Source organism: Hypomesus nipponensis, chromosome 19 (genome assembly GCF_054491055.1).
Source record: "Hypomesus nipponensis isolate SF chromosome 19, ASM5449105v1, whole genome shotgun sequence".
NCBI lineage: Eukaryota > Metazoa > Chordata > Actinopteri > Osmeriformes > Osmeridae > Hypomesus > Hypomesus nipponensis.
In genome coordinates, this window is record NC_140379.1 from 16,961,426 (window position 1) to 16,977,925 (window position 16,500).

The 16,500-nt window shown below is 51.3% G+C and overlaps 1 protein-coding gene across 4 annotated transcripts in view; it reads right to left on the reverse strand.

The window, feature by feature from the left end:
• Positions 1 to 3,398: 3,398 nt before the first annotated feature.
• Positions 3,399 to 16,500, reverse strand: part of pmfbp1 (polyamine modulated factor 1 binding protein 1) — a 30,813-nt gene continuing 17,711 nt past the window's right edge. For 2 of the 4 annotated variants that reach the window (XM_084683050.1, XM_084683049.1), the window contains exons 16-28: positions 15,712 to 15,865; positions 14,683 to 14,850; positions 13,560 to 13,727; positions 13,305 to 13,472; positions 12,765 to 12,932; positions 10,299 to 10,466; positions 9,768 to 9,830; positions 9,186 to 9,295; positions 8,899 to 8,973; positions 8,706 to 8,799; positions 8,518 to 8,588; positions 4,549 to 4,864; positions 3,399 to 4,314 (exon numbers count right to left, since the gene is read on the reverse strand). In XM_084683050.1, the coding sequence (XP_084539176.1) occupies positions 4,000 to 4,314; positions 4,549 to 4,864; positions 8,518 to 8,588; positions 8,706 to 8,799; positions 8,899 to 8,973; positions 9,186 to 9,295; positions 9,768 to 9,830; positions 10,299 to 10,466; positions 12,765 to 12,932; positions 13,305 to 13,472; positions 13,560 to 13,727; positions 14,683 to 14,850; positions 15,712 to 15,865 (2,038 nt within the window). In that variant the 3' untranslated portion in view covers positions 3,399 to 3,999. The remainder of the gene's footprint in view (positions 4,315 to 4,548; positions 4,865 to 8,517; positions 8,589 to 8,705; positions 8,800 to 8,898; positions 8,974 to 9,185; positions 9,296 to 9,767; positions 9,831 to 10,298; positions 10,467 to 12,764; positions 12,933 to 13,304; positions 13,473 to 13,559; positions 13,728 to 14,682; positions 14,851 to 15,711; positions 15,866 to 16,500) is intronic. The other 2 variants (XM_084683051.1, XM_084683052.1) reach the window with 2 other exon arrangements.

Consider the following 16,500-nt stretch of genomic DNA (forward strand, 5'->3'; position numbering starts at 1 on the left):
TGACCATGAGTTCAAAAGGCCCACAGTGGCTTCACCAGGAAGGAAGTCAAGGTGACCCGACAAAGTGCCTTTGACGCATTGCACTTCTCAAGGTACACAGTGAGCTCTCGAGCGAGTTCCTCCTTGGTTTTGAGCCAGCCGAAGCAGCCATGTTCAGAAGCAGGTAAACGGATCAGACGTGAACAAAAGGAAAAGCGCCCATCCCCCTCAAACGCCCGCACGCACAAGCCCGAGTGATCCCAGGGCTGTTGGATCCGGGCTGTGATGTGGATGCCGGAGATGAAGCGCTGCGAGGAGGACGCGTCTCCCGTTAACTGAGCTGCTCTGGAAATCCTCGCGGGTCACGCCGCGTGTGGAACAAACAGCGTTAATGGTGTGCCAGTTTCGTCATCGTGTTCCTGCGTGACATTCTTGATGTCTTTGTTTGCAGCTGAAAACCTTACATTGTAGCTGGCAACCATTAAGCAGGCTTTGGAGGAGAACGAGGTGTTGAGCTGTGATTTCTCCTGCAGTGGAGTGCAACAACTGGCTGTTTTATTCCCCTGAGCTGCATGAAGGCAGTTTCCCTTCACAGTCCCTCCTTTGTACTTGGGCTGTGTTCTTTCTCTGGAAGCCTCATGCAAATGTAAATATGAACATTCCCTCCATTCCCCATGTCGGCTTGATTAAGAGTTGGCGGGCCAAGTAGAGGGGGGCAGATGTAATGGACAAATCTCAGCTATAGGCTGCCATTTTGAAATAGTCCTCGTGCACGACAGTGTCAGCAGTCACCTTTACCAGAGCTTTCCAGGAAAGGTCCTTGTAATGATGGTGGGAATTAAAATAGGCCCTGAGGCGCCTCGGACGAGAGTCCAGGGATTAGGGGGTAAAGCCACACCTCTCATCTTGGCCCGGTCCTCTGCACACCTCTGAGTCTCCGCCCTGTCTCTTTACCTCCCCCGCAAGCCCCACAGACCCCCCCCCCCCTCGTTCCCTGACACACACACACAGGGAGATTTAAAGGAAGAAAGATCATGTTGTGCATTAGTTGGCAACCGCTGAGAGATTTGTTGAGATGTACTGTCCCTCATATCTACCCCCCCCCCCCCCCCACTGTGAGAGTATCTGCAGACAGACATGGTTCACTGCCATTACAAACCTAATAAGAGCATAAGGGGGATTGATGAGAAAAACAGTGACATCAACTGCTCTTTTAATTAACTGTGATCCTATAAAGGGGCTGGAATGGAGGTGCGGAGTGAAGGCGCGGCACCAAAGGCATCTCTTTCTCAGCCAAGCCCTCTGTTTTGCTGGCTTACTCCGACCCAATAATGAACAGCCTTCTGGGACCCAATTACATCCAAGGCTGCATTAGGAGACCAGCGGGGCCAGAGGAAACTAAACTGGAGTTCCTCTGCCCTGCCTCTGCTGTGGATGGCCTTCCTGACATGGAGTATAGAATGCCACCCCACCCCCCACCCCCAGTACCACCAACACTTGTGATTTCTAAAGGACAAAGGGTGTTCTAGATGTATTCTTAAGAGTTAACTGTCCTTCACTTTCCACTGACAGATGCTGTTGAGCGCAACGTGGAGTGGGGGCTGCTCGATAGACACATAAAAGCAATTCCGAGGGCCCCTCCTCACTCTTTCTCCCCTCGCAGAACACAACATTCAGTGCCTGTGCTGTGGAAATAACCATGTGTCCTTCCCTGGGCCTGTTTGTGTGTTGATGTGTTCTGGAAAGAGATTGTTCTTTTTTATTATTAAACCCTGTCAACTCTACATGGCACTTATGAGTGAATCCATTCATTGAAAAACCCATGCTGGGCACCATTTGTAAAAATCTATAACATATCTGTAGTATATAGTCTGACAATTCTGCCGTTGTTTCTTTGTACAGAGTTGGATCTTTGTATTATTGTCATTGTGGGGAAGTAAAGAGGGAACATCGTTGTACAGATTATTGCTGAATGGTTGCTGTTCCATTTAACAATAAGGAAATGTTCTCCTATATTGCTTTTTCGAAAATGTCATGTTGGAAACACAATTGGAGGATGCATTTTTAGATGTTATTTTCTATCTTTAACAGAGATTAGAGCTGCCGTTACTAGAAAAAGGCATATCATTTTGTTTGTTTAGCAATCAGACACATTTTAGATGCTTTCCTTGTGCTCTCTGAACAAAATGCTCTTGATCAAGGTGGCAAGAAGAAAGGCATTCAAATGTGCAATTTAAGAAATCTCAGCCATGCTTCATAACCCAATCAACACCAATCCGCTTCTCAGCACGTGTACGGCATATACCTGCTACTAAAGAAACATACGCAACGTTAAACAATTTATTAAATGTCAACACAGCACGGAGAGATCAAATGTACTAGATGAACTGGCAGCGTGGGCAAATGAAAAGATTGAATGCTTTTCTGTGAATTTCAACAAGGCCAGCTATGGCGGTACCGTGTCTAACTTTGTGTAAACGCACACTTTTTGCATTTTGTCAGCAGTAGACAGTACAGTAGGGAACATTTTCACAGCTCCAACTCCATGCGTTGATATACCTAGAGGATATCTTACCTGTATGTCCACAGTGTCGGTTCGGCTGTCTGTGATGTTGTTTGAATGTCTCTTAAACTTGAATTACCCTTAAATTCAGTGCTTGGGGAAATCCAAGGCATTAATAACAATTATTGGCGTTCTCTGGTTTCCTCAGACACCTTAAGTGTTGGGTATTGACTGCTGTGCTGGGGAGAACGTTACCTATTGATCTGGCCAAGGCAGAAAGAGATGGTGTCCCCTTCCTGTAAGGGCAGGATTAATCCTCCCAGGCTGCCAGTGAGCAAACAGCTACGGCTCGATGCCATCGACTGGAGACACTTCCGACACACACCTTCTCTGAGAGGTCACCCTGCGTCCCTAGCGCCCCCTACAGGCTGTGAACAGGACCACTGATGACGGAGAAGCCAGCTGCTAACATTAGGAGAAATCGATCAATACAAGGTTGTTTTAAACCGAATGTCTGTCGAAATCGAATGTCATGAAGACTACTTTATGATTGTATTTATAGGAAATCAAAGGACATACTTCAACATGGTGGTTTGTACAGTTCTATAGCAGTTTTCACTGTCTCTTATTATTCCATTCAATGTTCCTTTGTACAGAACGCTGCTGTGATGGGTCTCCCTCTCTAAGGACTGTGTGCGCACTAACAGCTCATCCACTATTGCTTAGGGCTTTAATTTTTCTTTTATAAAAAAAAGTATTTCTACTGTCAAACCCAGACATCCCCTGTGATGGAGAGCTGGTGGCCATGGAACTCTCAGAGTTGGCCTCAAAGCTGCAACAACGCCTGGATTCACCCTGCCCCAGCTCCTGATGAATGGAAGAAAGCTAGAACAAAGAACGACTCGTTAGTGGCTTAGATGCCTTCACCGTCTTTTTTATTTGTCCGCAGTCTGTCTGTACAGCACATTCATTAAGATGCACAGGCACGCACGGTCCAACTGCTCCAGGACTACATGGCTCTGAGTAAAACTTGAGATATTCTCCTCAAAATACCGAGGACAAACAACAGGGATTCCATTTACTGCATGAGACTGGATGAGATGCTGTAGCAATATGTCCGAATTAGAATGAAAAAGTACAATTTCTTAACATTTCTCTGCATTTATCACATTTGAGACATTTAAGGTAGTAAGGCACATTTTATTTCTCTAACAATACTCCACAATGTTTGTGAACCTGCAATTAAGATGAACCCTGAGTGGATGAATTTGAGGAAATATTAAGAATTAGTTTGAATCAATATTTCTATCAACATAGTGAATACTACTAAATCAATATTTAATAAAAATAAAATAAAAATAATTTAACCCTGATAGTAACACATAAACCCCCCAAATTGAAGAAAAAATAAAATAACAATAGTGAAAAGTAGAAAAGCAAAGCCTGATAAAATGATTCAAGTGTCATAAAATCTCTTATAACCCAGCATTAACACCTCTTATAATCCTCTGTAAGAGCTAGCTAGCTACAGCAGTTCCCCCTCTAACAGGTCTGTCACTGGCAGGCTGTTTTCCTGAGGTCCGTGAGGCTGGTCCACCCCAGCTGAGAGAGCGTGGCCTGTTCCGGCTCGGGCCCCAGGCTGGGTGGTGGGCCTCGGGCAGGGCCCTCCTCTCCAGGGCCCGCAGGGCCACTCTCCTGGCCACCTCAGCTGCAAACGTGGGCCCTCTCCCTGCCAGGCAGGCACAGACTAGCGTTGATGGAGGTGGGAAGCCTTCATCCTGTGCAGGCTCTCCTCGGGACCAGTCGAGGCTCCTCTCACAGCCAGAGCAGATCTGAGACCACAACACAGACCCAGGTTACAGTCTACAGCAACATTTAACCAGATCCAGGCCATAAGGTCCATACTGTTGGTGAATGAACCAAACATGGCCAGCAAACATGACCAGGGCATTACTATGCCCATGATTCAGATCATTTCTGCCATTACGGTACATGTCTAATCATCCCCATCTCATTCACTCCACACGTTGATCCTCTCCCACTGTGTGTCAGGCTGGTGGACCTACCGGGACACTACTGAACAGGTCTCCTGCTGCTAGACTGTCTCTCTTCTGATCCTGGGTCTGATCCTGGGTCTGATCCTGGGTCTGATCCTGGGTCTGATCCTGGGTCTGATCCTGGGTCTGATCCTGGGTCTGGCCCTGATCCTGGGTCTGGCCCTGATCCTGATCCTGGGTCTGGCCCTGATCCTGATCCTGGGTCTGGCCCTGATCCTGGGTCTGATCCTGGGTCTGGCCCTGATCCTTCTGGTCCTGACTCTGACTCTGTCTGACCTGGGGCACTACTCTATGGCTCTGGTCCGGCCCAGAGAAGACCTCAGCACTGGGAAGGAGTGAGTGAGGGAGGGGGTTAGGGTCAGACTGCACCTGGACCTCCACGTGAACCCAGGCCTCCCAGCCAGCCGGCGCTGTGCTCCGACAAGCTCTCCAGCCGTGTCCAAACACAGCCCGTCTCATTACCTGATTGGACAAAATGTTGACGGCCCCTGTTCGTAAACAGGTCTCTAACTGCATGCAAATGTACTCTGCTTATTGGGGCAAAGCTTCAGCACTGCTACGATCCCTCTTAAGCTTCTTGTTGACCGCGCCTGGCAGCTTTGTGTACACAATTGGCTCCCTAGCTGCTCCAGCCGCATCGCTAATGTGTGCCCTTTTGTGCCGTTTAATTCCGCTGGGATAAACAGGCCCACGAAAGCAAAATTATTCCAACACAGATAATTAGCTGAAGAAACAATCACAAAGAATGAATAATAATCTGCGTAGGCTCCATTATAACTTTTAAACATGGGAATGGGAGGGACTTGGGCATTGAGGGAGATGAGCTTATCAAATAAAGCTAGGCAAATGTGCAGTGAATGAAATGAGTCAATCATTTTAACGTGAGAGAGGAGCCCCGAGGAGAATAAACAAGCAATCGCCACATCATGCAGGGAGAACAAATGAGCACGGTGCACAATTAGGCAGGGTCCCATTCTGCTGGAGCAGAGAGCACGGCGAGCGCTAACGAGCTGTGTGGGCGGGTGTGTGAGAGAGGGAGAGAAGGGTGTGCGTGTGTGTGTCTGTGTGTGTGTGAGAGAGAAAGAGTGGAAAGAAGAGCGAGTAAGAGATCTAAAGAGATAGTGATGCCATCTTCTGGTGTTTACATCTAGATACATGAAGGCAGAGAGACAGACAGACGAGGGGCTTGGTAAACAGATAAGTAAACAGATAGGCAGACAGACAGGTAAACAAACAGATAGATAGGTAGACAGACAGGTAAACAGACTGACAGATAGGTAGACAAGCAGAAAAGGTAAACAGACAGACAGACAGATAAACAGGCAGACAGGTAAACACAAACACAGACAGGTAAACAAGCAGAAAAGGTAAACAGACAGGTAAACAGACAGACAGGTAACCAGACAGACAGCTAGAAGAGGGAGGAGAAGGCAGAGCTGGTCTGGAAGAGGAGGGACCAGCACCAACTACACTTGCTATTAGACCCAATCCTGAGAGGACAGGCGTTCAGCCAGACCGGCCGTCAAACAGACAGGCAGATGAGCCCGCAGCAGGGTTGTGTGACACAGGCTCTCAAAGGCAAGTCAAAGTTATTAACTATTCAATCACATGAAGGAGAGCGCAAGGCGTGAAAGGTTGTGGACCACAGCACTTTTGCTCCAGTGCATTAAGAGCCTGGGCCAGCGCTCTGAACGCGAGGAGGAGAAACAGATTGCCTCGCAGGAAGATGACTGCTCAGGGGCGCCCTACTTCCCCTCTTTCTCCTCCTTTAATAACAGCAATCTGCTGTGAACATCTAATCCCAAGTACCATTTACGCCGCATCTAGATAACTTCTGCTTGGAAAAGCGTACAATATGAATATTTCATTCCCAGATATACAAATAAACACAACAAACCCCCCGCCCCCCCCCCCCCAATCACCACCCACCCCACACCATCCGTCAGGGATCCTTCTTCCAGGAGGTGAACTGGAAGAGGAAACCGCTAATGAGCGCCGCGCTGCGGGCAACACACGCCCCTTAGGGCTGGGGCACGTCCCTCTCCAAAATGAATGGAGCCGGTGGTGGCCGTCCGCCGTCCTTACAGGACTGCAGCGCTGATCAAGGCGCCAGGGCTCCTGTCATCATAAAGCCCCATGTCGACAGAGTGTACGCGCTCTTGATGTCAATAACCCGCGTGACATATTCACGACGGCAAATCGGCCGCCAGAATACTGTCCTTGATAAGTAATAGCCCTATCCTTGCCATTAGGGTGGCATATGGCTGTGTCCCCCCCTCTACCCCCTCCATCCTGCTCTCCCTGGCCCCGTCCTTAGTGGAGGATGAGGGGGGGATCAGGAGACCATCCATATGCATGCTCACATATCTATGGAGTGGATGTCAGCTCTTAGCCGGCCTGCGCTCTGAAAGCCCGGCTAATGACACTTAATGAAAGCTGGGGATGGGAGCGTGCAGTCTGTAGAGTCCCCTCGGCCCGGCCCGGACCTTCAGACGCCATAAATAAACAAACGCGCTGCGTGAGAATGGACGGCCTGTGTTCCCTCCGCTCCTCTCATGCCCTTTGCTTGTTTATCTATTTATTTGTGTTTCATCCCTCTCTCTCTCTCTCTCTCTCTCTCTCTGTCTGTGTCTCTCTCTCCGGCTGCTCTCGCCCTGTCTCTCTGTTCTCCCAGCTCCCCGCAGGCTTTCTGGATGTCCTGGAACATTAGCAGTGGTTCACTCACTCCTGACTCCTCCAGTGGACTCTAATGGGCTGAGTCTGCATGGTCACAGGGTGGCCTACGCTAGCACACACACACGCACACACACACGCTAGCAGACACACATGCTGTCACACACACACATGCAGACGTGCGAGCAAAAACACCCGATACACACACCAACTGTGATCAGACCACGTCTCAAACTGACCTTTAACGACCCGAGTAAACAGGTTTGTTATGTCTTCTAGGAAGATCGTTTGTTAGTGGTCTGAGTTTGGTGGTGTTGAGGGCGGGGATGAGGGAAGACAGGGTGGGGTGAGTGTTGGGGTGAGGGGAGGGGGGGGGTGGTGTCAGACAGAATGAGGGGCTGGAAGGGATCCTCTCAGCACAAGCCTCTAATCAGCCCTGTCAACACAGGACTCTGATTGGGTTCACTGCTCTCCTGCTCTGCCTCCATCCCTCCGTAGCTTTCTTTAAACCACCCAAAGTTATCCCTCCAATCAACCCTAACTTTCGCTCGTTTCAATTGGAGAGGAGATCAGAGGGGCGAATTACAGGGAAAATGCCAGTGAGCACAGATCTGGCTTTCGTCTGAGCACGGGGGTATTGGCCGGCCGGAATGAAACGGCTTCGACTGTCAAACAACGAGGTGGAACACAATTTCACCAATAAATAACCCCTTCTCAAGCAGCACATATAAAATGCACATTCCATTTGAGAAAGGTCACCGTTACCATGGCAACGGCGGAGGGGAGGGGGGAATTGACACTTGGCTACGTGTGTGTCCTGGTCTGTCTCAGTCAACAGACGTGACCGAGACGTGACAATCTGGTCCATGGTTACAGAGTCTTCTGCTGGGTTTTCCCCTGGCTGTCTGTCGGAGCTGGGGTAAAGTGTCCTTGTTAGATTGACACCTGTCTGTGTTGGTCTGTGTGTCTGGTTTGTCTGTCCTCCCCCACCCCCACCCACCAGAGGACCAGGGCCATACCCCCTTCCTCGGTCACTTCCTAGATTTCCTGCCTGACTGCACAAATGCATCTTTGGTGTTAACAAGCTGCTACTGTCCATCTAGGCTGGAGGTGGCTGGAGATGTGGGCCTGGGCCTGGGGGCTGGGGGCTGGGGGCTGGGGCTGGGGCTGGAGCCTGGGGCTGTGGGCTGGAGCCTGGGGCTGTGGGCTGGAGCCTGGGGCTGGGGGCTGGCATGACTTTTTCGTTTCCCAGTCCTGTTGTGGGTGAGAGCAGAGAGAGACAGAGAGGGTGTGAGGGGCACTCACCCTGTGTGGGCCTGGGGGGCGGGGAGCCTGGCCCGGGCACTGAGCAGCTCACCCCTGCTGACCTGAGAAGCCTGGACACACACACACACACACACACACACACACAGACACACACAAGGGACAGGAGATCCAGTTAGCTGTTGATGAGCATCAAGGAGCTCCAGGGAGGGCCGGGGAGTGGGACCTACCCTGCACCTCTCCACTTCCATCCTCCTGTCGTCCAGCTCAGCCTTCAGCCTCCTCAACTCCCTGTGAAGGATGTCCACATTCTCCTGCAGGTGACTGGATAATCACACACACACACACACACACACACACACATGATCCACATTGGACCGTGTACACACAGCAGAGTGCGATGCCCTCAGGAGCCGGTCTTACTCCCTCTCAGCGGTGAGGTGGATGATCTTCTTGCTCTGCTCCTTGGTCTTCTGGCCCAGAGCATCGCTGGCCTGTCTGGAGCACAAAGACAAGAACAAGTCAAGCCTGGACAGAGAGGCCAGGCTGTGGCGGGGAGCCGGAGTGCACACTGCAGAGTATAAACACGAGTCCAGGGTGTATGGAGTCTAGATAAGTGTATAGAGTATAAACATGAGTCCAGGGTGTATATACGTAGTGACACGTAGTGTATAGGGTAGATGTGAGAGTAGAGTACTGTGGGGCCTTACTTCTGCTCCTTCACCCACTGGTTGACGTTGGAGACCACCAGCTCACTCTCTGTGTGGAGACGACTGCTGTCGGAACGAGCCTCTCCCAGGGACCGACGCAGCGCATCCACCTGAGAGACAGAGACAGGGGGGAGAGAGACAGAGAGAGAGACAGAGAGAGAGAGAGAGAGAGAGAGAGAGAGAGTGGACAGAGAGAGAGAGAGAGAGAGAGAGAGAGAGTGATAGAGAGACAGAGAGAGAGAGAGAGAGAGAGAGAGAGAGCAAGAGAGAGAGAGAGAGAGTGATAGAGAGACAGAGAGAGACAGAGAGAGAGAGAGAGAGAGAGAGAGAGAGAGAGAGAGAGAGAGAGAGAGAGAGAGTGGACAGAGAGGGAGGGGGGACAGAGAGAGAGAGAGAGAGAGAGAGAGAGAGAGTGGACAGAGAGGGAGGGGGGACAGAGAGAGAACAGAGAGAGAACAGAGAGCAAGAGAGAGAGAGAGAGTGATAGAGAGACAGAGAGAGGTGGCAGGAGTCAGTCCTTCTGTATTCAGCGTCTCGTCCCAGTGTGGATGTGTCATGCAGAGCGTGGGGGGAGTTCAGCACCTCCTTAGTGGCCGTGTTGTACTTCTGCTTCAGAGACTCCAGCTGGGATTGTAAGGCCTCCACCTGTACACAACGCACAAACACACAGACACACACAACACTGCACACCTCTGGAGTAGGGACTAGTGTCTTGGATGTCGCTGTATTTCAGGGGCATCTGTATATACAGAAGTAGTATTTCTAGAGTTCTATCCTCAAACTCTTTTGAGTGTGTGTGCAAGACAGCCAGACCCAGTTTGGAGCAGAATGGATGACTGATGTATGGCATGTTGTTTGAAAGTGTGGTTAAGTCAAAAACAATCCTGTAAACTGCATGTGGCACTGCATAAATCATGGTGAAATCATGCTCAATGATGGACCCACTGGTTGGGAGATGCATCCTGAACTACATATAAGCACAAATAAACACAATGAACTTGCCTGGTGCTCTGAGAATGTCTTATAGTGTGTGTGTGTGTGTGTGTGGGTGTGACGGTGTGTGTAAGTGTGTGTGTGTGTGTTTGTAAGAGTGTGTGTGTGTGTGTGTCTGACCTGAGCCACCTTGGCATGGTAGTTCTCCCTGAGAGAGGTCATCTCCACCTTGATCAGCACCATCTCCTCCTCCCTGGCCTCCAGGCTGGAGCGCTGCTCCTGACCCCAGCGCTCAGCCCTCCCCAGCTGGGCTCGCAGCTCCGCCAGCCTGGCCTGGCACGCCCGCGCCTGGAGGAACAGGGCAACTGACTGACTGTCGGAAAAGGTCTGGTTGTTGAGGATGGGCCATGGAATGCCCTCATAGAACCAAGCTAAGGAACGAGGACCAATCGTCAGACTTGCCTGGGCCTACATTTGTCTTTCTATATCCCCCCCCCCCCCCCAACCCCCCCGGCCCCCTCGATGGAGAAACAGACCAGTACCACAATGACCTTTCCACAGCCCAAGGAACAGGCAATGCAGAGGAGAGGCAATAAATGTAATGAAAGAAGCAAAGGCAATTAAAGTGGTGTATGTGTGTGTGGGTGTGTGTGTTGGTGTGCGTGCTGGTGTGTGTGTGCTGGTGTGTGTGTGTGTGTGTTGGTGTGCGTGTTGGTGTGTGTTGGTGTGTGTGTGTGTTGGTGTGTGTGCGGGCTGCGTAGAGGAGATGAGTCCAGCTCCATATCCCCCATAATCCCTGTGTGATTGCACAGCAATCCTGGGCTGCTCACAGTCTGATCACCATCCTGCAGCATTCACCATCTAATCCACACCAAAGGACAGCCGGGCACACACACCACACACACACACACACACGCACGCACGCACACATTCAAACACATGCAGTGTGAAAGACACATTAACATGCATGCAAACATGTACATGCATATACAATGTACAGTTGAGGACTACAAACACAAACAATCACTAACTGCAAAGGTTTAAAGTAGGCAATTTGCACATAACTTTAACACACACACACACACACACACACGCACGCGCACGCGTAGGCATGGCCAGTGAGAGTCACTAATGGCCTTCATGTGATGTGGCACCACAAACCAACAGCAATTATTTCCATAAGCAAAACGTGAAAACATACAGCCAAACACGAAGAGCACAGTCATTATCTGTAGGACGGGTGGTGCGGGGGGCCGGGGGAGGAAGGGGGGGGGGGGGAGGGAGGGAGGAGGGAGGGAGGGGGGAGGGAGGGGAAGGCAACTTGCACTTCATTTTCTCAGGCAGAGTTTGCTGACCGCAAAATGACAGGGATGCTCTTCCTAAACCAATTAAAGGGAGACAGAGCTGCTGTTACCATGCAACATTGACAGCACTTAAGGAGGCTGGAGCGAGAGCACAGATGAGCCATGGAGATGGCCCCCGGCTCTGCTCGACCTGACACACACACACACACACACACACACACACACACATTAGAAAAGGGCACAGGCTCACGGAGGAAGCGCACAAACAGTTTAAAGTGTGTGTACTGAAATGAAGCGAGCGACCGAGCTCAGATATGTTCCACAACAAAACAAACAAGCACAGGCCAATTGGAACAAACCGCATACCCAACGACCACTCCAGGAGCCAGCGCACGCGGCATGCTGTCGACGAGTACCCCGGCTGAAGTGACAGCTCGTCGGGCCTATACGCCTTATCAAGGGACTGAACGCGTGCATGTCCTCTCTGCGACGTGAGTGTACAGGGAGGGTGAGTGTATTGCGGCGTATCCTGCACAGGCACTGCTGGGGTGTGTGAAGGAGAGCCTCTGTTGGAATTACATGGAGAGAGGGCACGGCTACACGGTTCACCTCTCCACTCGACAACACCACCTGCTCCTGGGTGCAGTGCACAATTAGTGAACAGTGTGACCCTACAGGTTAAGTCTCCTCGACAGAGGGCCTGTGTTCTTTACTCTAATGACTGCTCATTCAGTTGAGGGGCCACGGCTCGTTTACAGCCCCGGGTGTGTTACACACACACACACACACACACTTAATACATATGGGGAGCAGATCTTTGCCAAGCCTATCCTACAGCAGGAGAATGTTCTAATCATTGAGGCGTCACTGTTGAGGCTGGTAGATTGAGGCTGAGGCTGGGTTTGGGGTTGTTGAAGGACTTACTGTGGAGAAAGGGAGCTTCTGGCTGCACAAGCATTAAACAGAATACCCCATTAGTGGACATGGGAACATGGATGGTTGGAGGCTAAATGTGACCTGAACAACCGTCCCTTGATTCGAATTCTTGGATTTTGGCTAATATTGGAGCTGCAGTGAAGCTGAGTTGAGGCTTGGGAATATTCCATGTGACATGTGTGTGATGTGTGTGTGCTGTGTGTGTGCTGTGTGTGTGTGCTGTGTGTGTGTGCTGTGTGTGTGTGTGTGCTGTGTGTGTGCTGTGTGTGTGTGTGCTGTGTGTGTGTGTGCTGTGTGTGTGTGCTGTGTGTGTGTGTGCTGTGTGTGTGTGCTGTGTGTGTGTGCTGTGTGTGTGTGTGCTGTGTGTGTGCTGTGTGTGTGCTGTGTGTGTGTGCTGTGTCTTCACCTCATCCTGTGAGTGTGAGCTGGTGCTGTGGAGCCTGCTGAGCTCTGTGGCCAGCACCCTGCTCCTGTCCTCCTGCCCGGCCAGCTCCTCCACCAGCTGAGCGCTCCTCTGCTGCAGCCGGCCCAGCTCGCTACGCTGGCCCGCCGCCTCTCTGGTCCTCTCAGCCAGCTGCACGCCGCCAGGACACACACGGGGGGCAAAAGGCACGTCCGTGACACACGCGTCGACACACAAACTTGTAATAGTGGGTGCCAGTCATCTCCAGTCCAGTCCCTGGTGGCTAGCAGGGTGTTTAGCAGGATAGCTAACAGGGTGCTAGCAGGATAGTTAGCAGTGTGGTGAGCAGGGTGGCTAGCAGGGTGCTTAGCGGGATGCTTGGAGGGTGGTTAGCAGGATGCTATCAGTGTGGTTAGCAGGGTAGCTAACAGGGGGCCAGCAGGGTGGTCAGCGGGAAGCTATTGGGGTGCTAGCAGGGTGGTTAGTGGGCTAGCTAACGGAGTGCTAGCAGGGTGGTCAGTAGGGCAATAGAAGACTACCCACCAGCTCCATGCTCTCTTTGTGGGAGGCCTGTGTGGAGGCCAGCTCCAGCCTCAGCTCCTTCACCCTCTGCTCTGCTGCAGCCGTGTCCCTCGCCCCCTGCCTGCCACTAGCCTGGGCCTCATCCAGGGCCCGCTTCAGTTTGGACACACTTTTCTGCAGATGGCTCAGCTGGAGACCACAAACACACACACAGATATAAGTGCAGATAGACATGAGAGGACAGGAGCAGAGCAGGCAAGGTTGTTGTTGTCTGACCTCCCTCTTGTGTGTCTGGCCCTGGGTCTCCCTGCTCGCCAGCTGCCCCCTGCACTCCTGCAGCTGGGCCTGGCACGCCGCATGCTCCTCCTGCAGCCTCTGGGTGGCGCTCTGCTGCTCAGCCACGCGCACCTGCAGGCTGCCTATGTCGCTCTCCTGTTTCCTCAGCTGGAGACGCAACACACGGTGGGTGGGGGGGAGGGGTAGAGAGGAAGAGAGGGAGAGGAGGAGAAGGAGGGAAACAGAGACGGAGAGACAGACAAGCGTGTCAGACACCTTCCTCAACCCCCCCCCCCCAGCTCCACTATCAGGGCGAACATCGGGCGTCCATCAGACTGAGATAGGACCAAATCTGACAATCGCTGCACCATCTTAACTATGCTTCTGTCAGAGGATTAAAAACCTAGCTCGATGGAAGATTCCCTCCTACATGCATGAAAGATATCAAATTGGGATTAAGGAGATTAATTTCAAACTGTAATTGAGAGGGAAACTTTTTGATCAGATTTATTTAACTTTTTAAAGATGTAATATACGCTTGGATTTAATTTGCGAACACATGAACAGTTGGTAGATTGCTGTGCTTGAAGATCATATCCCTTCTGGCTAGTGAAATACCACATTTCTTCTAATTCAGGCCTTGGATTTGACTCATTTCTCTTTGCCTCCTTTGGGGTTCAAGAAAATAATTACTATTTTTAAAACACAAATTCAGACGGAAACAAATTCAATTGGAGGGAGCGTGGCTGGAGGGAGATTGGGTGAGGAGAGTTGATGAGAGGAGGCGCTCACATTCTCTCCGTCTGAATTGAAAAGCAACTTCCTGTGGAGACGACAGAAATAAACCCGGACACTTTAGCGTAGAGAGCCGAGACTGAGGTTTTACCACGTCAGTCACCAGCCTGAGTAGCTGACACCTGAATAGGCTAATTATTACGACTGTCAACAGATAAACACAAATGTGTTAGCCACATTCGTGTGGGATATAATCATCAAATATGTGCGAGGCTGTTGAAAGCCTACTGTGTCTCGGTGATTGACTGAGTAACTCGAAGGGTGTGTGTGTGTGCTTGTTACTGCACGTGTGTGTGTGTCTGGTTCATGAGCTTGTGTGAGAGAACACCTGGCTGTTAGCCGTGTCCAGGCGGGTGTGGAGCTGGTCTCTCTCTGTCTCCAGTGCGGTCTCTCTCTCCTTGGATGTGTGCAGCCAGCTCTGCTGCTCCTCCTGCCTGGCCTGCTGCTCTGACAGCTCTGCCCGCAGCGCCTGGCTGCCACCAGCCTGCTCCTGCAGCTGCGACGCACACACACGCACACACACACACGCACACACACACATATCCACACACACACACACATATCCACACAAAAAATAGTTTTGCTATCCCAGGACCGACATTTCCCAATTCAAAATCATGTTATCCCCTTACCTCTAACCCTTATTGTGAATCTAACCTTAACACTACTTTGAACCCTTACCCCCCAGAAAAAGCTCAAGAATATGTCATTTCCTTGTGGGGACCACCAGAACTACCCCACAAATGTAGTTTAACAATACCACAGTCACACACACACACACACACACACAGACTCAAAAACATCCAGACACACACCCACAGCCCACTGATAATAACAGAAAATGCACAGAAATAGCTTTTCAGAATGAAACAAAAACGAACCTTCACTGAAAAACAACAACAACAAAAACAACTCCGGGTTGACAGAAATGAAATGGACTTGGGCCCTAACCCTGCTCAGCTTCACACGGTTCAAACATGCACAGACTCGCCTGCTCCTGTGTTTACAGAGCAGTAAACTCAGACCCAGAGACCCCGATCCATATATCGATCTCCTGTAATAGGCTCTAAACGACCAAGGTCACAGAGGTGCTGGGGAGTATCCCTTTCACAGCCAGACACAGAGACACTGCCTGGCCTGGCCGGGATTGTCGGCACACTCACTGGGAGAAACAGCTCGTCAAATGACCATGATTCACTGGAGGCACAATGGCTTGGTTCCACACGACATGTGTTCACTAAACGCTAGTCGTCTCTGCTGACAAGAACCGGCATACACAGCAAGCGCATTGAAGGTCGACAGACTTTGGTGTCAGTTGCTTTGGAAACGGAGGGTTCTAGATGCCTCTAGGTCGCACCTGCTGCTGTAGAGAGGTGAGGGTCTCTCTGGTCTGGGCCAGCTGTGCCTCCAGCTGGAGCTCCCCCTGCTGGTGGAGTTGAGTCTGCTGCTGGGCGCTCAGCTGGGCCTGCCTGCTCTCAACCGCCTCCTTCTGCAAGCTTTCCACCTGGGCTCTGGCACACACGCGCACACACACACACGCGCACACACACACACACACACACACACACACACAGAATGAGTATTTCAGAAATCGCAACAACATGAATGTAATTGTGCCCCGTTTACTCTCTGCTTGTTCAGAGCAGAAGGAGGGGAAGTGATGTACTTGGTTTTGTGAGGGAAGCTCAGCCAGAGATGGAGGCTGTCATCTGACCAGGCTGGCCCGCATGTCATGAGGGCCGAGGTGCTAATTCTGTCTGTCCTGCATGGTGCTCAGTGGCGTGGTGCATGCAGGGGTCTGGTGTGGAGCTGCTGGGCCATGAAGGATTGGACCAGAGGCGTGTGTGAGAGATGGTGTGTTTGTGTGTGTCTGAGAGAGAGAGAGAGAGACAGAGAGAGAGAGAGACAGAGAGAGAGACAGAGAGAGACAGAGAGAGAGAGACAGAGACAGACACAGAGAGAGAGAGAGGGCCGTGCCCTGTTTGCCGCCAGGTGAAGCAACTAATCCAATCCCAGAGAGCGCCACACAACGCTCTGTGTCCTGTCCTTAGAACACCCAGTCAGACCACAGCCACCTCCACATGGCGGACCTCGCTCGCAACCCCCCCCCCCCCCTCCAGCAGCCACCAGCCCCAGCCAGAGAGAC